General features: G+C 43.9%; 1 protein-coding gene across 2 annotated transcripts in view; it reads left to right on the top strand.

Annotated features, from left to right (window-relative positions):
• The first annotated feature begins 7,574 nt into the window (after positions 1-7,574).
• The window catches only part of USP30 (ubiquitin specific peptidase 30), a 23,873-nt gene continuing 10,018 nt past the window's right edge, over positions 7,575-21,429 (top strand). The window contains exons 1-6 of one of the 2 annotated variants that reach the window (XM_068989569.1): positions 7,575-7,663; positions 9,607-9,716; positions 11,009-11,191; positions 17,914-18,017; positions 19,712-19,810; positions 20,420-20,465. In XM_068989569.1, coding sequence (XP_068845670.1) covers positions 7,581-7,663; positions 9,607-9,716; positions 11,009-11,191; positions 17,914-18,017; positions 19,712-19,810; positions 20,420-20,465 — 625 coding nt within the window. In that variant the 5' untranslated portion in view covers positions 7,575-7,580. Of the gene's footprint in view, positions 7,664-7,710; positions 7,783-9,606; positions 9,717-11,008; positions 11,192-17,913; positions 18,018-19,711; positions 19,811-20,419; positions 20,466-21,429 lie in introns of those variants that run through there. The other variant, XM_068989570.1, reaches the window with a different exon arrangement.

Raw genomic sequence — 21,429 nt, 5'->3', positions numbered from 1 at the left:
TCCAAATATTTTGACAGTTTGGGGGAAATTGTATGTCTTCTTACTGAATTGTAAGATGTCTTTACACATTATGGATGCAAGTCATTGTTAGATGTGTGCACCTTTAAAATTTTCTGAAATTTGTGTCATACCTTTTCATTTTCTAAACAGTATCTTTCAAAGAAAATGTTTAAACTTAAATAAGATTGAGGTTATCAGATATTTTTTCTTTTCTAATTTGGGCTTTTGTGACCTAAGAAATCTTTGGGGTTTATATATATGTTTGGCTGTGCTGGGTCTTAGTTGCGGCAAAGAAATCTTTGTTTACCTGAAGGTTGCAAAGATTTTTCTCCTACAAGAAAACCTCCTTAGAGAGTTTTATAGTTTTAGCTTTTAGCTTTTAGTTTTATAGTTTTAGCTTTTAGCTTTTATGCCAAAACTATAAAATTTCCAGTAAGTCTAAGTGTTTCATTACATTCTTTCACAATAATATGCCCTCTATATCTTAGGTATCCTTCCTTTTCTCCTGATCTCTACGGGTTATTTGGCCATGGAGGAACAGCATATCTTGCAAAAATGTATGAATGGGAAGCCCGGAGACAGGGCTTGCGTTCTGTGATAGCATTTGTGACCTTAGACAGGCCTGGGCACCTGTATGTGGCTCAGTGTTCTCATCTGTAAGAGTGGCGCTGATCAGACCTTAGCCTGCCCGCTGCCCAAGAATGCGGTGAGGCTGGGAGGAGATGCTACAGGTGCCAGCACTGAGAGCTGGTCCAGCTTCAGAGAAAACGTGGGGTGCTTTAGCTCTTATCATTTTCCGATAATCTCTATTTCTCTATCTCAGCATTTTACCTAAGATAGAGGATACTACACTTCATTCTGAGCGTAAGGAAGATGATTTTAGTTGATACATGGGGTAAACAGTTATCCTACTTAAAATAAATACAGCTACTTATTTTTATATATATTAGAAAAATATATTTTGTCCAAATATGAAAACAAATTAAAAACAAAAGAAATTTAAAAATATTTATGTAGTAAAAATTAAAAATAAAAATAAATAGATAAATAAAATAAAATATTTATGTGATATAGGCACCCCAGGTAAAAAAAACAAAGCTAATTAAATTAAATAGTAAAGGTGATGTCTGGATATGTCCAAAAAAATTAAGGATATTATCCAAACAACAGCAGTTTGTCAAAATGCAGACGCGTGAGTATCACACTGATACCCTCTAATACATTTGGCTTAGATGGAGCCAAGAACATGCACCTTTTTTTGTTGTTGTTATTTTCATTCATTTTATTTTTTAGATTCCTCATATAAGTGAAAAATATACAGTATTTGTCTTCCTCTGTCTGGCTTATTTCATTATGAGTAATATCCTTCAGGCCCATCCACATTGTTGTAAATGGCAGATTTTTGTTCTTTTTTATGGCTGAGTAATATTCCACATCTTTATCCATTCATCTGTTGATGGACACTTAGGTTGCTTCCATTTCTCGGCTATTGTGAGTAAATGAATAATGCTGCTATGAACACTGGGGTGCATACATCTTTTCAAATTAGTGTTTTTGCTTTCTCAGAATATATACCCAGGAGTGGAATTGCTGGATCACATGGCAACTCCAATTTTCATTTTTTAAGCAAGCTCCGAACTGTTTTCCATAGTGACCACACCTATTTACATTCCCTACAAAAGTGTATGAGCAGGGACATGTACTTTTAACCAGGAAGTCAGGGGATTTTTGAGCTAGGTGGTATAAGGCCCACATTTTAAAGAACACTGTTTCCAGTGTCTTAGTTATCTATAGCTGCATAACAAATTATCCCGAAACTTAGGACCTTTGAAAAATATTAACAGTTATTATCTCACACAATTTCTCTGGATTGGGAATCCAAGAGCCAGTTATCCAGGTGGTTGTAACTCAAGGTTGCTCATGAGGCTTCAGTCAGATATCAGCCAGGGTTGTGGTCTCATCTGAAGATTTGAATGAGACAGGAAGGCCCATTTTCAAGGTGGTAGACTAACATGGTTGATAAGTTAGTGATGACTGTTGGCAGGGGCTTCAGTTCTTAACAGGTAGATCTCTCCATAAGAATATCCTCTCCTAAAAGGAAGCCCTCTTGCACTCTTGATGGGAATGTAAATTGCTACAACTACTATGGAGAACAGTGTGGAGATTCCTTAAAAAACTAGGACTGAAACTATTATATGACCCAACAAACCCATTACTGGGCATATACCCCGAGAACACCATAATTGAAAAAGACACACGTACTCCAGTATTCATTGCAGCACTATTTACGACAGCCAAGACATGGAGTCGACCTAGATGTCCATTGACAGATGAATGGAGAAAGAAGTGGTGGTACATGTATGCAATGGAATATTACTCAGCCATAAAAAGGAATGAATTTGAGTCCGTTCTAGTGAGGTGGATGAACCCTGAGCCTGTTACACAGAGTGAAGTAAGTCAGAGAGAGAAAAACAAATATATATTAGTGCAAATATATGGAATCTAGAAAAATGGTACTGATGAACCTGTTTGCAGGGCACAAATAAAGAGGCAGACACAGAGAACACACTTGTGGACACAGTGCGGGAAGGAGAGGAAGGGATGAATTGGGAGAGCGGTGTTGAAACATGTACATACCACATGTTACCTAGTTAGCTAATGGGATAGCTGTGTAAAACCGATAGCTAACGCATAACACAGTTTGCATAACAGGGTGCTCTGTGACAACACAGCGGGGTGGAATGGGGTGGGGGTGGGAGGGAGGTTGAAGAGGGAGGGGACATAGGTATACTTATGGCTGATTTGCCGTGTTGTATGGCAGAAACCAACACAGCATTGTAAAGCAATTATCCTCCCATTGAAAATAAATTATAAAAAATAAGGAAAAAGGCAGATCCTCTCCTGAGCATCTTCACAACCAACATAGTGAGTGGCTTCTTCCATAGCAAGTGGTCCAAGAGAAAGCAAAGTGGATACAGGAATGCCATTTATGACCTGACCTTGAAATTTACATGCCAACCTTCTCACAGTAAAAAGATAAAATGTAAAAAAAAAAAAAAAATTATGCATTTATTTCTGGCCGTGCCGGGTCTTCATTGCAGTGTGTGGGCTTTCTCTAGCTGTCGCGAGCGGCGGCTACTCTCGAGTTGTGGGGCACCAGCTTCTCTTTGTGGTGGCTTCTCTTGTTGCGGAGCACGGGCTCTAAGACATGTGGGCTTCAGTGGTTGTGGTGAATGGGCTTAGTTGCCACTCTGAATGTGGGGCTTCCCTGACCAGGAATCGAACCATGTCCCCTGCACTAGCAGACAGATTCTTAACCTCTGGACCACCAGGAACGTCCCTCACAATAATCGTTTGGTTACATATGTCCGCTGCATTTAACATGGGGTGTGTGAATCCAGGATATGTAAGGTCTTCGGGGTCATGTCTTGGAGGTTGGCTACTATACTCAGCTTCCCTTCTATGTTGTTCCACATGTTTGAAACTCTCAGAAAAGACAATTGGAAAAAGACACAGAGTCTCTGCAAGGAAATGAGGCGACTAGTTTAACTAATGGCAGAAGTTAATTCTGCTATCAGTGAACTCTTCTGGGCTTCAGTTTCCTCACCAGCCAATGAACTGACCTCTGATGCCTCTTTGGTCAAGATCATTCCTGATTAGAAAAATAAATAATGGTGATTCATAAGATATTATGATCAGATGTTCTGGGAACCAACGTGCTGAAGTCTTACAGGGCTTCTGTTTGAACAGGAGAAAGTGACTTTGAAACTACTGCCATTCTTTGTTACTGGAAAATGAAACAGGAATCTAGTCACTCTTTGACAACATATACATTCACAGCAGATAGGAGGAGACACGCAAAAAAACATAAACGAGTTCTTAGAAACTTTTATGGGCTTGCTGGTTTTAGAAAGTTAACACATGTGAAATACGAATTGATCAACCACATAAATTAGGTAGTAATTCCCGCAATTATTTATTGCAAATTTATTATTTTTATAAAGGATTTATATTGAAGAGCTACCTAGGAAGGCTTAAATGTGGGTTTATTGTGAGGATCTGAGAGGTAAGGCGAACTTAAAAACTGGGTTTTAGGGTCTCTCTGGAGACTGGAGATCCTACCAGAAAAGGAGAGTTTCAGTTACAAAGGTTGCAGCAATTTAGAGCCGCTGCATAGAGATACACTTATATAGTCATCTCTTAAAAGTGTTTCTAGTTATGAAAGAAATGAATGATCATGATAGAAATTCAGATAATAAGAAAAGCATTCAGAAGAAAATAAAACTTACTACTGATTCACCACAAAGAGAGAACCAGAGTTACCATTTGGGGGCTATAGCCTTCCAGCCATTTTTTGACACAGGGACAGTTAAACAAAGATGTCTTCTTACAAATTTGGGCTCATGTTTATTCTATTAAGTGGCCTGCTTTTTTAATTTTCATGAGCTTCTAATGAATTTTTTTTTTTTTTACAGGAAGGAACATCAATTTTGATGCTGTCTTCCCACTGTAGTTTTTTTAAATTAATGTATTCATTTGTCTGTGTTAGGTCTTAGTTGCAGCATAGGAGATCTTTTGTTGCTGCATTAGGCCTCTGTAGTTACTTGTTTGCCTCCCAGCATGTGGGATCTTATTTCCCAGACCAGGGATCAAATTCATGTCCCCTGCATTGCAAGGCGGATTCCTAACCACTGGACGACCATGGAAGTCCTACCCCTGTGTTTTAATGATGCTTTTCAAGTTTAAAGTTTTTAAATTGTTTTTGGATTTTTTCTTATTTTTTGAATAATAATGCACCCACATGGCACAAAATTCCCAAGGACGAAAGTTTGCCCTCAATCCCACAGCTGCCTTATCAGAGGCCAGCAGTGTCTCCAGTTTCTTAATTATCTCTATATTTATAAACATTTATACTCACACAATTAAAAGCATTCTCTTCGATTGCCTTGCACCTTACTGTTTCTGCCTTAACAATGAATCTTAGAATCTCCCTTATCAATACACAAGAGCTGCAGTATTATTTTCATAGCATATAGTATTCCACTGTATGGGATTACTATAATTTTTCTAGGTATTTAGATTTCTTCTCATTGTTTATTATTCATAACAATGCTGCAATAAACAGCTTTATTCTTATGTGTGTGTGTGATAAATAGATTACTCTGTGGATCACAGGGTATGCAGATTCGCCATTTTTGTAAATAGTCCAAACTGCCCAGGATGAAGATGGTACCCATTTACTCTCCCACAGGGATGCAGTATCTTTCTTTGAGGCACATGGGCTCAGTAGTTGCCACGGGCAGGCTTAGTTGCTCTGCAGTATGTGGAGTCTTAGTTCCCTGACCAGGGATTCAACCCAAGCCCCCTGTATTGCAAGGCAGATTCTTAACCATTCAACCACCAGGGAAGTCCCCTGAAGTGGAAATTTTAATAGAACCTACTTGGTGGGTTTGTTGGGCGGATGGAATAGGACAGTGCACACAGGTATTCAGCACAAGGATCTAGCTGCTAGCAAATGTTTGGCAAGAGGTTTCAATTATTATGTTTATAGACAAAGGAAGTGTGAAACCCAGTGTACTAGTCAGGATGCTCCATATTTCTCAATGTTAATTTTTAGTAGTGTAAGTATAATTAGATATAGTGTACATGAACAAAAGCTTTATAATTTTTAGGGTCCTGAGATGAAAAACTTTGAGAATCACTGAACCAAAACATTGATTTCTTTACTAAAGCAGTTGCAATTACTTGCTCTGGAGTTGGGGGAGTTGATTACAAGGGAGGGCAAGTTCTCTCTGGCTCCAATATTATCCAGTGTAGTAGCTACTGGTCACACGCGGCTGTCGAGAACATGAAAAACAGCTGGTGCAAATGGCGAGGTATTTGGTACAAACATGTGAAAAGTGTTGGTTGCTCAGCCATGTCTGACTCTTTGCGATCCCATGAACTGTATGTTGTTTAAGTTATGTTTAAGTTGGCTTAAAACTCAACATTCAAAAAACTAAGATCGTGGCATCTGGTCTCATACTTCATGGCAAATAGATGGGGAAACAATGGAAATAGTGAGACTTTAATTTTGGGGGCTCCAAAATCACTGCAGATGGTGACTGCAGCCATGAAATTAAAAGACGCTTGCTCCTTGGAAGAAAAGCTATGACCGACATAGATAGCATGTTAAAAAGCAGAGACATTGCCGATAAGGGTCCATCTAGTCAAAGCTATGGTTTTTCCATTAGTTACGTATGGATGTGAGCGTTGGGCTATAAAAAAAGCTGAGCATCTAAGAATTGATGCTTTTGAACTGAGGTGTTGGAGAAGACTCCTGAGCGTCCCTTGGACTGCAAAGAGATCCAACCAGTCAATTCTAAAAGAAATCAGTCCTGAATATACTTAGGAAGGACTGATGCTCAAGCTGACACTCCAATACTTTGGCCACCTAATGCAAAGAACTGCCTCACTGGGAAAGACCCTGATGCTGGGAAAGATTGAAGGCAGGAGGAGAAGGGGATGACAGAGGATGAGATGGTTGGATGGGATCACCGACTGGATGGACCTGAGTTTGAGCAAGCTCCAGGAGTTGGTGATGGACAGGGAAGCCTGGCATGTTGCAGTCCACGGGGTCGCAAAGAGTGGGACATGACTGAATGACTGGACTGAAAACAGAACTGTATGTAGCCCACCAGGCTCCTCTGTCTGTGGAATTCTCCAGGCAAGAATACTGGAGTGGGTTGCCACTCCCTAAGAATGTAAATTATCTCATTAAGAATTTCTACATACAAATGACAGTATTTTGAACATATTGGGGCAAGTGAAAGATACTGATAAAAGTAATCTACTGTTTTTTTCACTTTAATGTGGCTACTAGAAAATTTAAAATATGGCCTTCCATATATGCTATTGGACAGTGCTATTCTTGAGACACAGATTTGCCTGACAATCTTGTTTCCACCACTTACACCTGTGTCAAAAACTTACTATTTCTCTGAATTTCTTGCGTTTCCTGGGATGTAAAATGTGGATAAGTGCGAAGATTAAATATGAATAATGCATGCGAAGTACTTAGCAATGCACTGAATTAAACAATAGGTTTGGTGGCTGTTATTATTCAAGGTCTGATTAATCTATAGATGCCATCAGGATGGTCCACACGCTCCTTAAAGGCCCTTCTGCGACCTGTTTCCACTCCGAAGACAAGTTGTGATCCCGCTTTCAGGAGGGAATCGCCCTCTTCACACCGAAAAATAAAAGTAAGCCAGGGTCCCTTTTGCAAATGGGACATTTGTATATAAGAACGGGGCCCGAACTCAACTTTAAAACAAAGCGAAGGCCACAGGGCCTCCCTTAGTAACCGACGCCGACATCCGTTGCTAAGGGGGAAAAGGAAGTACAGGTTGTGGTCCTTCGACTCTAGTCTTCCGGTGAGAGCTACTTCCGGTTCTTCTGGCAGGCCGTCCTTCGGTCTACCCTCCCCGGAGGAGCTGGGACTTTGGCCACGGGTTCCGCCGCCTTGGGAGCCCTCGGAGGCCTGGGTCCGGCCGCGGCGACAGCGGCGGGGGCGGCGGCTCGCCTCCCGCGCAGCCGCGATGCTGAGCTCCCGGGCCTCGGCGGCGATGACCGCGGCCGACAGGGCCATCCAGCGCTTCCTGCGGACCGGGGCCGCCGTCAGGTGAGCTCTGGGGGGCGGGGCGGCCGGGGAGGCCGGGGCCGGGGCGCCTGTGGAGGCTCTTCCACGCTCCAGTCAGGGTCCCCGGGGCCGGAGTCGGCATTCCGGAGACGTCTGCGTCGGTAGGGCTGGAGGCCCAGGCCCTGCGGCGGGGGTGGGGGTGTCGGGCCTCCAGGGCCTCAAGGCAACGCCGATTCTGTCCGCGTTCCCTGGTTCTGCTGGGCCCCCAGTTTTATCAGTGCCCCCTCCACCCCCGTCCTTCCACCTGCCAGTGTCTCCTCCAACCCTGTCACTGTCGCCAGCCCTTCCAGGGAGACTCAGGCTTGTCAAGGCCCCGAATTCCGTGAGTGGCCTCTCGGAGCTCTCAGCGCCTCGGAGGACTTCCTGGACTCCCTCATCCTATCAGGATACCCCCAGTTCTTCTGGGCTCCCCAGTTATGTCAGTTCCTGGCCTGCTGGGTTTCACAAACCTTGCCCAGCCCCCTAAACCTGCCATGATTCTCACAACCCTGTTAGAGTACCCCGAGCTTGCTAGTGTCCCCCCACCCCATTTTGTCGGTACCCCTCTTCCTGTCACCGCCCCGCCCCCCTCGTTTTGCCAGGGATCCCTTAGTCTGTATCCCTTATTAGTGACTCCTTATCTCGCAAGGGCTCCTAAACCAATCAGCACCCCTTAAGCTGTTAAGGCTCCCAGTCTTGTTGAGATCCCCACTCCTGTCAGGACCTCCGACAGTATGAGTCCCCAGTCCTGCCAGGGTCCCATTGTGCCTTCTTTGTCTGCCCTCCTCCCACGGGCTCCAGGTTCAGAGCTCAGCACTGTGGCTACCCTCAGCCCCCACTTCCTGCATAGGTTCTATATATATTGTTTGCCTTATTTAGTGGAAATACATAACTGTGTGTGGACAGTGTTTTAAACTGCTGGTGAAATTTCTTTATTTGTAGTAAAAGAATAACTTCAGTGTTGAAGTCAAGCTTCAAATGAAGAAATATTTAATATTTAATAAATATTTAGAAGATCTTTATATGATTGTATAAAGACCTATTTATACATCTATTTATCTTTATACTTTATACATCTATCTTTATACTGTTGTATAAAGATCTCCCCCCATTTAATAACCTAAAAGATAAATCCATTTCTGTATTTCTCCAGTCATTCAGTAAATACTGTCAAGAACCTACTGTGTGATCTAAACACTTGTTAGCGCTTGGAATATGTTAGTGTGTAAAACAAAGATCCCTGTCCACGGGGACTTTGCATTTTAGTTGAGGGAGACTGAAAATAAACGTGGTGAATCAGTGAATGTTATGTTGGAAAGTGGAGAGCACTATGGTGAAAAGAAAAAGTAGAACTGGGTAAAATGTCATGAGAGCAGGTTCTAATAGTTTGTTAGATGTGAGAGGGAGAGACTTTCCTGGCAGCCCAGTGGTTAAGACTGCACTTCCGCTGCAGGGGGCACAGGTTCAATCCCTGGTTGTGGAACTAACAGCCTCCATGCCACATGGCAAGGAAAAAAAATAAAAAATAATTTTAAAAAAGGAAGGAGGGGAGGGAATGAGCCAAGCAGTGGGACCTGGGGGAAGAGCACCCCGGGCAGAGAGGGCAGCCAGGCAAAGGCCCTGGGGCAGGAGCATGGCTTTGGCTGGGGCGGTGGCCAGTGTGGTGGTAGAATGAGAGACAGAGCAGGAGGAAAGCCCTGAACCCCGCTCTCGAGTGAGGTGGGGCTTGGGGAGGTTGTGCTCTGACTTAGGTTTTAAATCCTAATATCTGTGTCTGTAGATTTTCAAGACATATCCTATACTGTATGTTACTTTAATTTGAAAGCTAGGTATTTGGTGGGCCAGTGGGTTATTTTGATGAAATGTTATATCTGTGTACCTGTCCCTATATATACACGTGTTGTATTTGTCATGAGGAAAGACAGTCAACTTATTTTCCTTTTTAGATACAAAGTCATGAAGAACTGGGGTGTTATAGGTGGAATTGCCGCTGCTCTTGCAGCAGGAATCTATGTTATTTGGGGTCCCATTACAGAAAGAAAGAAGCGTAGAAAAGGTAAGAATGAAGCCTTTGCATCATAGTCTGTAGACTTGACCCAAACCTTTCATTATTCAAAAACATTACCAAAGGGGGAGGACATGTATGGTTCTCTTGTGTCTTCAGTTTTGTCAACAGTATTTGCTTTTAAGCAGAAGTTAATTTTAATGACTCATTATTTTATATCCTGTAGTAAAAAGATTTCTATTTCACCTCCACTAAGGGCATGAGTTTGAGACATGCTTCGTAATGGGAAATTTCAAGTGGTTTAATTGTCTAAACGTCCTCATTATTATGGCCATTGTGTTTTTCAGCTGTACAGCTGCCTAATTGTGTGATGCCTTTGTGCTTTCACCAAATGGCTGCTAGTCACTAGTAAATGTTTCAAGTTCATTTCTTCATTAACAAAAAAACTATTTTCTTATTTTTAAAAATGCCCCCTTTTGTCAATGTTGCTCTACTTATATTGATTAAAATTCAGCCAAAATAAATATATAAAAGGGACAGATGTAGCAAAATATTGATCATTTTTAAAAAATTTATTTATTTTTAATTGGAGGATAATTGCTTTACAATGTTGTGCTGATTTCTGACATACATCAACATAAATCAGCCATAGGTATACATGTGTCCCCTCCCTCTTGAACCTCCCTTCCACCTCCCACCCCATCCTGAATCATTGTTCAGTTTGGGGATGGTTGTTATTGGGGTTCATTAGATATCTGTTCTTCTTTTGTGGATGTTTGAGAACTTTCATGATAAAAATTTTGTTTTTGTTGTTTTCAGTTTCAGCAGAAGAGGGAAGTATGTCAGATCTTGTTAATCTCTTTGCAGAAAGACTGATCAGAATGGCAGGAGCAGTGTCTTTTCCACTGATTATAAGAACAAAATCATTGTCCTGAGGGAGCAAGAACAAAATGATTGTTTTCTTCTGTTGTGAGAAACATTGCTTTCTTAACAAAGGAGAGAGAGAGAGTGAGGGAGAGAAAGAGAGAGAGAGGTTACTAAGTGTTTCTGTACATTTAATGTAAGCCAGGCTGTGCCAGACACTGTGGTGCTCTGGTGAGTTTCACAAGTCCCACGTGGCCAGGACCTGCCCTTCTGCAGCCTATGATGTCCTGAAGGAGCAGCGTTAGGGCCAGGCCTCGGCTGGGACGTAAAGCTTGGCCCCCTGGGCTCTGTGGATGAGGGCTTTCTGAGATTGGGGTCTCCAGCCCAAGGCCATGGTGCAGGAGCTCTGGGATCCCGATGGGAGAGGAACAAAGAGCCGGTCCATTGTGATGTGCTGTTCTCTTCTCCCCCTCACTTAGGGCTTGTGCCTGGCCTTGTCAACTTGGGGAACACCTGCTTCATGAACTCCCTGCTGCAGGGCCTGTCCGCCTGCCCCACCTTCATCAAGTGGCTGGAAGAGTTCACCACCCAGTACACTGGGAGTCACAAGGAGCCCCCGCAACACCAGTACTTATCGTTGACGCTGTTGCACCTCCTGAAAGGTACTGAGTTGGAAATGGAAAGGGGATTGTGTGCGTTTTCAAAGCAGCAGCCCAGATGGCAGGCGAAGGGTTAATAACCTTCCTGTAGGAAAAAAATCACACACATTCTTATGAAAAAAGCACTAAGGGCCCAATAGATACACTCAGGCTGTTGTTTTTTTTTTTTTAAATCAAAGATGTAATCATTTATTTTAAAAATTGTCAGTTTAGTAATAGCTTTTTAAGGAAGGGAAAAAAACCCCACTGCCATTTAAGCATTTGGATTGTAAGAAATACTCCAGTTTCAAAAACATCAAGGTTAAAAAAAAAGTATCTTACCCTAGGAAATGAGGTAATTCACAAAAGCAATAATACAGATTGTATTTAGGTAGAGACAGGCTATATCTGGGCTTCCCTTGTGGCTCAGACCATAGAGAATCTGCCTGCAATGCAGGAGACCCGGGTTTGATCCCTGGATCAGAAAGATCCCCTGAAGGAGGGCATGGCAATCCACTCTAGTATTCTTGCCTGGAGAATCCTATGGAGAAAGAACCCTGGTGGGCTACAATCCAGCCCTTGGGGTCCCAAAAGAGTTGGACATGACTCAGCGACTAACGCATAGGATGTATCTAACAAATAAAACAAGCAAAGTAAATATTCACTGTGTCCACCATCAAAGAAATATTAATAGCATAATAGTGAGGTACTGCTTTTTGGCCTGTCAGCAAAGATTCAAAAGCAAATCTACAATCCTGACCTGCCCCTGGGTGACACTTTCATACATGCTAGTGGTGTCACTTGGGACAGCCTTGGCGGAAGGCAGTTTGGAACCACATAGTAGCAGCTTGCAAAACACCCAGGACCATTTGACCTAGTAGTTCAATGGACTGTGATCTATACTAGCTGGGAGTGGAGTTTGTTCCCAGGGCAGGCAAGTTTGGGAATGGCCCCGTACTAGCCCTGAGGTTGGAAAGCCACTGTGTACATGGGCTTGGTAAAGGTTTTAGGAAGCCACCAATCTAACTTCATTAAAAAAAATATATTGGAGTGTAACTGCTTTACAGTATTGTACTAGTTTCTGCTGGACAACAGCACGAATCAGCCACATGCACACAGATGTCTCCTTGCTCTTGAGCCTCCTTTCCAGCCCTGAGTTCCATCTTCCCACTCTCCATTCCACCCCCTGGGTCGTCACCGAGCACTGAGCTGAGCTCCCTGCGCTAGGCAGCAGCTTCCCGCTAGCGGTCAGTTTTACACACGACAGTGTGTATGTCGGGGCCACTCTCTCAGTCCGTCCCACCCTCTCCTTCCCCCGCTGTGGCCACAAGCCTACCCTCTACGTCTGTGTCTCTCTTCCTGCCCTGCAGATAAATTCATCAGTACCGTTTGTCTAGATTTCATAATAGATATATGTTAATATGCAGTATTTGTTTCTCGATTTCTTTCTTCTCTCTGTGTCAGGCTCTAGGTTCATCTACCTCACTACAAGTGACTCAGTTCCTTTTTATGGTTCAGTAATATTCCATTGTATATATGTATCACAACTTTATCCATTCATCTGTCGATGGACATCTAAGTTGCTTCCTCTCATTTTGTTTTTAACCACTTTTTTTTTTTAACTGTAGAACTGGTTTTTCCTCCTGTAGCATCTGTACACTCCTACAGGCAGACACCCAAACCTGCAGATGCTCAAGCCCCTGATGTGAAATGTCGTAGTGTTTGTGTATAACCTGTGCACATCCTCCCATCAACTTTCAATAATCTCTACATTACTTATAATGTCTGATACGATGTACTGCTACTGCTGCCAAGTAGTACTTCAGTTGTGTCCGACTCTGTGTGACCCCATAGACAGCAGCCCACCAGGCTCCCCCGTCCCTGGGATTCTCCAGGCAAGAACACTGGAGTGGGTTGCCATTTCCTTCTCCAATGCATGAGAGTGAAAAGTGAAAGGGACGTCGCTCAGTCGTGTCAGACAATGTAAATTCCATGTAGATAGTTGCCAGTGCCTGGAAGATTCAAGTTTTGCTTTGGGGGACTTTCTGGAATTTTTTTCCCTGAGTATTTTCAATCTTTGGTTGGTAGACTCTGAGGATATGGAGCAAGTGGGTATGGATGGCCGAGTGTATGAGCAAAGACTTCCACCACCTTGTGTAATGGGGGTTTGGGGAGCAAGGGAAGAATGTGGTTATCCAGCAGTAGGGTGGTTAAGCCAGCAATGGAATGTTACACAGCCATTAAGAATCATCTTTCTGAAGTGTTTTAGTTTTAGTTTTAATTTGGGAGGAGGCATCGGCTATCTTATTAAGTTTAAAAGAGCAGGATACAGAATATGGTATAATTTGACTTCAGGAAAGCGAAAATGTACACAGATAAAGGGTGGACAGAAAAAGGCCAAAACATTAGCCATGGATATTTTGGTATGGTACAGGTGACAATTTTAAAAGATGAAAAAAAACCTACTAAAACTTTCAATAATGATTGTGTATTATTAGAAAAAAAGTTGGATTTTGAAAACAGTTAGCTGAGTGTTGCTTAACCTGAGGTATGATCTCACCTTGACCAGAAACCTTTATGAAAAGCAAGTTCTCTTTTACATAAGAGGCAACTTGAAACTCTTTTCTTTTACTGCCCTGTTTAAAAACAAAAAAGATTACCATCCCAAAGACTGTGAAAAACTGGCATGTCCACATGGGTGTCCTAACGCAGGCTGGGTGCTATCACAACAGAGAGTTAGGTGTTGTCCTCTTGCCACATGCTGCCTGCTCTGCTTCTGCCTCTTCAGTTCAGTTCAGTTCAGTCGCTCAGTCGTGTCCGACCCTTTGCGACCCCATGAATCGCAGCACGCCAGGCCTCCCTGTCCATCACCGACTCTCGGAGTTCACCCAGACCCATGTCCTTTGAGTCAGTGATGCCATCCAGCCATCTCATCCTCTGTCGTCCCCTTCTCCTCCTGCCCCCAATCCCTCCCAGCATCAGGGTCTTTTCCAATGAGTCAAATCTTCTCAAGAGGTGGCCAAAGTATTGGAGTTTCAGCTTTAGCATCAGTCCTTCCAATGAACACCCAGGACTGATCTCCTTTAGGATGGACTGGTTGGATCTCCTTGCAGTCCAAGGGACTCTCAAGAATCTTCTCCAACACCACAGTTCAAAAGCATCAATTCTTTGGCGCTCAGCTTTCTTCACAGTCCAACTCTCACATCCATACTTGACCACTGGAAAGACCATAGCCTTGACTAGATGGACCTTGTTGGCAAAGTAATGTCTCTGCTTTTGAATATACTGTCTAGGTTGGTCATAACTCCTTCCAAGGAGTAAGTGTCTTTTAATTTCATGGCTGCAGTCACCATCTGCAGTGATTTTGGAGCCTAGAAAAAGTCAGCCACTGTTTCCCCATCTATTTGCCATGAAGTGATGGGACCAGATGCCATGATCTTCGTTTTCTGAATGTTGAGCTTTAAGCCAACTTTTTCACTCTCCTCTTTCACTTTCATCAAGAGGCTTTTTAGTTCCTCTTCGCTTTCTGCCATAAGGGTGGTGTCATCTGCATATCTGAGGTTATTGATATTTCTCCCGGCAATCTTGATTCCATCTTGTGCTTCTTCCAGCCCAGTGTCTTTTATTTTGGTTTTTATAAATATAATTTTTAATTTCGTGATAAAGCCTGAATAAATTCTCCTTGTGAGAAGTTAAAGCATTACAGAGAGGCCTGAAGTTCTCTTTACCACTATCCCAGCCCTGTTCCCCTCCTTCCTTCCCGAAGCAAAAGATAAGTGTAACCTTCCAGACTATTTCTGTGCATTTAACTGCATTTCTACCTACCCACAGAAATGGTATATTATTTTCTTTGTTTTTTTTTATGACCAAATAATCTTATGTGCATTAGAGAAACAGCCGTTTCATACACATATCTCTCCCTCATGCACTGTTTTTTTTCTTTTTCTGAATTTACTGGTCTCATGTATTTTGTCTTCTGTGAACTACTAGCTCATATCCTTTGCCCATTTAAAAAATTGTGATAAAATATTCCTAACTTAAAAGTTAGCATCTTAATCATTTTGAAGTAAACAGTTCAGTAGTAATAGGTATATTGACACTGTTGGGCAACCGTGACCACTGTTCATCTCCAGAACATTTTCATCTTCCGTATTGAAACTCTACATCCATTAAACAGTAACTGCCTATTTTCTACTACCCCCAGACCCTGGTCACTGCTATTCTGCTTTCTGTCTCTGTCAGTTTGACTGTGTGCCTTACTTAAGTGGAATCATACAATATATCTGTTCTTTTGTGCCCGGTTTGTTTCACTTAGCCTGATGTGTTCGAGGCTTATCCCCACTGGAGCATGTGTCTGAAGGTCGTTCCTACAGGCTGAATATGAGCGACTTTCCAGTGTGTGTGTGTGCGTGTGTATTATGTACACGCTGCATTTTGTTTACCCGTTCATAGGTCAGTGGGCATTTAGGCTGTTTCTGCCTTTTGGCCATTGTGAATAGTGCTGCTGTGGACGTTGGTGGACATATATATCTGTTTGAGCCCCTGCTTTTGATTTTGGGGGACTCACTGGATCAGATGGCAGTTCGTTTAATACTTTGAGGCGTCGCCACACCGCTTTCCACAGCGGCTATAGCCTTTTCCCTTCCCTTTGCACAGACGTTCCAGTCCTCCACATCCTCACCAGCACCTGTTCCTGTCTGTCTTTCTGATAACAGCCACCTCAGTAGGTGTGCAAGTGATGTCACTGTGGCTTTGATTTGCATTTCCCTAATCATAGGTCACGTTGAGCATCTTCTCATGTGTTTATTGGCCATTTATATGTTTTTTTTAATGTCTATTTTAATCTTTCATCCATTTTTGAAATCAGTTTTCTGTATTTTTGTTTTTGAGTTTTTAAGAGTTTTTTTTTAATATATTTTGACTCTTAATCCCGTATCACATACGTGGTTTGCAAAACCTCATGCACGTTTGCAGCTGTGCCACGTCCCCCGTCCACTTAGCTATTGGCTTCTGGTGCCTTGCCTAGATAAACTGGCTGTAGTGAACCTCCTTGTACATGGCTGTCAAGCACACAGTCACTTGTTTCCCTGGGCAGATCCTGAGAAAGTCAGGTTGCTGGATTGTGAGACAGGAAAATGAGTAGACATTGCCGCGTTGCCCCACAGTGTTGTAGGCAGAACTGGGCTAAAGGGGACGTTCAGATGTTCTTTGGGAGGGAAAAAGCTAACAGGGCTGCCTGGGGCTCTAGGAGGAAGAGGGAAGGAATAATACCTCTTCAGATGGGTAGGGTAAGGGTCTGACGCCAGGGTTTATTGCACCAGTAACTGGCTACCAGCTGTCCAGGCTGCTGCTTCTCCTCAGGTCACCAGCCATGCTTCGACATGCGTGGGGTGGCAGTGTTCAGGATCACAGCCATCTTGCCAGTTCACTGACTGCAAATCACAGAGAAGAAACACCGGCTTAATTTATCTGGAGAGTCACTGAACTCCCAGAAACTGCACTGAGAGGCAGGCTCCTCCTATATTTTTATCTTCTTTATCTCATGGCAGTGCTGATTCAGTGTGATATATTGGTCCTTAATAATATGCTCAGGGAAGAGGGTGGTCAGGATCAGGAATCAATAAACTTTGGCCCTGGGGCCAAATTTGCGTGCCACCGGTTTTTGTGAATAAAACTTTATTGAAACACAGCAACCCACTCCAGTGTTCTTGCCTGGAGAATCCCAGGGACAGGGGAGCCTGGTGGGCTGCCATCTATGGGGTCGCACAGAGTCGGACATGACTGAAGTGACTTAGCAGTAGCAGCAGAAACACAGCCATGTCCATTTGTTTACATGTTATCTATGTAATACTTATGTATCTATGTAATATATACTATTACATACCATCTTTATAATATTGCATATCTATATAATATTACATATTATCTATCATCTGTGACTGCTTTTTGTGTTACAGTGGCAGAGCTGAGTAGTTGCTACAGAGACCTGCAAAGCCTAAAATGTTTACTAGCTGACCTTTTACAGAAAAAGTTTGCCAACCCCTGATGTAGATTTAATTGCAGTATAAATTCATAAGCCTATCAAACTTTTATGTGTATCTGTTAGGCTTGATTCTACTCAGATTGAAATCCCTGGTTGTCCAGGGGTTAGGCCTTGTGTTTTCACTGCTGAAGGCCGGGTTCAATATCTACTCTAGGAGTTAAGATCCCAAAAGGCAGGTGGCGCGACCAGAAACGACAATGACAGAAAAAAGAAAAGTAAACCATTCAGAGGACTCTTTCAGGCTGCCTCATAGAGCTTGATGCTTTGTAGCAAGAGTCAGAAACTCTAACGCAAACAAGGCCTGGTGGTCCTGGGACAGTCCTGTAGAGAAGGAGATAGGCAGAAAGTGTAGGGTGGGACCAGTTGGATGTTTAAGGGCCCTCCTGTCCCTCCAAGTTGAGAGTTAAAATCATTTATTCAACATGAATCTTGCAACAGTAAGTTTCTGTTGATAATAGTAATTCAGATATCTGAAAGTCGGTTACTAAATGCTGCGGCCGTGTGAAAAATTACATGCATTCAGGAAACTCCAGGTGTCTACCAGCATCCTAACTGGGTAAGGCTACAAGGAAGAGTAACAAAAGAGATATAATTCCAGGGTGAATTTTCCAGTCCTTCTGTTTTTAATTAGCTTTGACACATCTTTCTGGACAGGTTTTCTTGGCTAGTTGTTTAATAACTGTGTTGCCTCTTTTGATTCCAGCTTTATCCTGCCAAGAGGTCACTGACGAAGAGGTCTTGGATGCAAGCTGCTTGTTGGACGTCTTAAGAATGTACCGATGGCAGATCTCTTCATTTGAAGAGCAGGTGAACACAATATTCCAAACAGGTTTCCTCGGAGACTCCTTCCCATTCATGAGCTGGGACCTGAGCTCCAGAAACAGCTGCATCACTGCAGCGGGAGGAGTAAATGCCAGCACTGACTTCGCAGTTAGTGGCCAGGCCTGCACGGATGTTTCTGTGACGTTTCAGACAGCTTGAGTGTCCTGAGACCAGATTGTGACTGGGGACAGAGAAGTTTCACAGGACAGGGCGTAGGCACACTGTTGCCAAGCGGGGGAGATCTTTTTAGTTCTCTAGTGACTTTACACTTCAGTGGCTGATGGGGACATGTGAGGCCTTCAGAGAGAGGTGAGTGGCTCTACCTTCTCCTCCCCTTCCCCGGAGGACAGCGCTGAGGCTGAGAGCGTGAAGGTCTGGGGACCGACGGTTTCACCCCCGTGGGTGCACACTTCCGGCAGCGCCTCCTCCTGTCTGCCAGTGTTCCAGGCTGGCCCTGGCCTGCTTTGTGCTGGCTGCTGCCGCCTCCACTGTCCATCCCCTGGACCAGAGCCTTTGGGCTCCCCAAACTGCGGGGCTGAAGTGAGAGGCATTTAAAAACTCAGGAAAGTGAGGTGGGAAGGCTTTCTCACTCCCTGTTTCTTTAAAGATGGTCTCCATTTCCACTTTAATTGGAAGCCATGTATGTGTTACTTTTTAAACACGATGTTGAGAGTATCTCTGCTTTCTCATGATGCTTCTTGACTAATCCATTACATGTCAAAATATTTTTCCATTTAGAAGCTACTTTTGTAATCCTCCTCTGGTAACTGGAATTATTTAGCTACAATTCACATTTCTCTAAACAGAGAGAGCGACTGGAGTTTAGTCCTTCAGGACATCAGATACCTGTTGGCTGAAAACAAACACGTACAACCTTACAGCTGAGAATCAGGTTTTATTTGACTGGCATGCTGAAGGCAGTCCTTAAGCAGGGAGACAGCCTCTCAGACAGCTCTGGGGGCTTCTCCGAAGAGGTAAGGGAGGAGCCAGGATATATCAAGTGTTTGCCAAAAAAAAACCACAGTAGTCAGGACATCGAAAGATTACTGTTAATTAAAGAAAAACTGGACTTCCCAAGTTAATGAATTAAATACTTTTCTACGTAAGGGAAGATGCACACATCTGGGCTCACTGAAATCATTCCTTCAGTGCGCACCTTAGCTATCTCGGGCCCATATCCTGCTTTTCTCCATCCTGAATCCCCTCAGGGTGCACAGTGGGGGCGACTGCAGGGCCGCTGGTCTGGTGGCCACACCATCCTTTGTTTACTGATGTGACAGGTGACATTCTTTATCCACCTTCCTTAAGTCCTGCTCTCCTGTCAAGGACCCCCTTGGGTCCCAGATGCTCCTGGGGAGTGTTTCCAGGGTCTGACACTGAGCCGCATGGCGCTGTGATGTGTGGTGGGGGAGAAAGCACGTCTGTCTGTGGTTCCCTTCCTCTCTGAGCACATCAGAGCATCTAGCATAGGACCTGGTCCACACCTTCACTGTTAGTGATCAGGTCAGCCAGCCACTTTTATAGCCATTTCTGTTGAACGCACTGGGTCTTGAGAAGCTGGAAAGCAAACTCTACCCAGCTTAGCCATAGAGGGTCTGCCTGGCGGTACGCACGGCAGGTGGTTCTGACGTTGCCCGGCCTCTCCAGCCACTCTGAAGAGTGCTCTGCCCTCTTGACAGGACGCCCACGAGTTGTTCCACGTGATCACTTCGTCACTGGAGGATGAGCGGGACCGCCAGCCCCGGGTCACACATCTGTTTGATGTGCATTCCCTGGAGGTAAACCGTTAACACTCACAGTACATCCAGTGTGGTCTGTGCACATCGAGCAGGTCCAGGGGACACAAGTGTGATTTTCCTACAACTTTAAACTGAAAAGTAAAATTCGATCAAAAGCCAGTAGTGGGAGTGAGGCTGGGGGAGGGTCTGAAACATCACAATTGGCAGGCAGTGACTGTGCTTAGCAGTGTTGAAGTTCTTGAAAGCAATCCCTTGCTGCAATTTGCATTGGCCTTGAGAGGAAAGAGTGTATTCCCCCCGCCCCCCACCCTTTTAATACAGGAGAGCAAGGAGCCACAAGAATGCTCAATGAATCTCATTTCCCTGGCACATTGTAAATGTTAGGGAGTTGATAAAAGTTAACCAGTCAAAGGAGCGGGGGTGCAGATATTCCAGAGAGGAAAGGTGTTCAGTTGCATTTGGTGAAGGAATAGGTACAGAAATCAGTCAGAGAGCACAGTTAAGGCTGCTTTTAGGAAGCTTAGCTCAAAGTTGATTTTTGAACAGGGCAGTCAGGACAGAAATGAGAGATTTAAGAGGGGATTGAGGGTGGGTGGCCAGAGGGAGAGCAGTAGGGTTTTCAGCCTCTTTCTCTTTCTTCCCCTGCAGCAGCAGACAGAAATAACTCCCAGACAGATCACCTGCCGCACCAGAGGTAGTCGTTTCCCTTAAACTGTAACATGTGAGATGTGTACCTTTTCGATAGGACAGTAATTTGCTTTATGTTTTCTAAAAAGAATGTTTTTTTCCGGTGACATCCATCCCGACTTGGAGTGTGTGCATTTGAGAGGAACTTGTGTTTTGGAAACAGCTCTAAACCGTCCCCCCAGTGAGCACCTCAAGTATTCCATCACAGCCGAGTCCTGCTCAGTTTCTGCTTAATGGACCTGTTTCTGCCTCAGACGGTGGTCTCTCTACCTTCTTGAATTGGTCCTGTAACTTAATAAGGCGAAGTTGCCATGTCCTCCGAGTTTCCACTGTGGCCAGCTGTTCCTGCAAATGATCCCAGGCCTCCCTAGAAGGAAATCATTGTTTTCTTAAGAAAATGACACGTCAATTCCTTTGCGCATTGGTAGTAATGAGAACAGTTATCTTTTGGGTCCCTGCTGTGTGCCAGTCACCATAATACCTCACAGAAGCTTGCTCTGTGAAGTTGGTGGTGTGGGGCACGCGCTTAGTCACTCAGTCGTGTCTGGCTCTGTGACCCCATTGGACTGTAGCCCACAAGGCTGTTCCATCCATGGGATTTTTCAGGCAAGAATACTGGTGTGGTTGCCATTTCCTTCCCCAGGGAATCTTCCCAATCCAGGGATTGAACCCATGTCTCCTATGTTGCAGGCGGATCCTTTACCTGCTGAGCCATCAGGGAAGCCCCAGGTGTGGGGCATAGTGGGATCATAATTATCCCCATTTCCAGAAAACTGAGGCTTATAAACATGAAGTCTGGCTCTGGGCCAGTGACTAAAGAAGCAAAGCCAGGACCCAGCCCAGGCCGGCCTGTCTTCTGCCCGTGGTTCTAACTGGCACACCACTCCGCTGTGATTATTCCACTAACCCCCATCCTACCCCTCCAAACCCCAGTTCTTTAGAACCTGCTCATTCTGATGTTTTCAGAAGTC

Source organism: Capricornis sumatraensis, chromosome 17 (genome assembly GCF_032405125.1).
Source record: "Capricornis sumatraensis isolate serow.1 chromosome 17, serow.2, whole genome shotgun sequence".
Classification (NCBI taxonomy): domain Eukaryota; kingdom Metazoa; phylum Chordata; class Mammalia; order Artiodactyla; family Bovidae; genus Capricornis; species Capricornis sumatraensis.
Note: the sequence above shows the minus strand (reverse complement) of the source record. Positions and strands in the feature narration are given on the sequence as shown.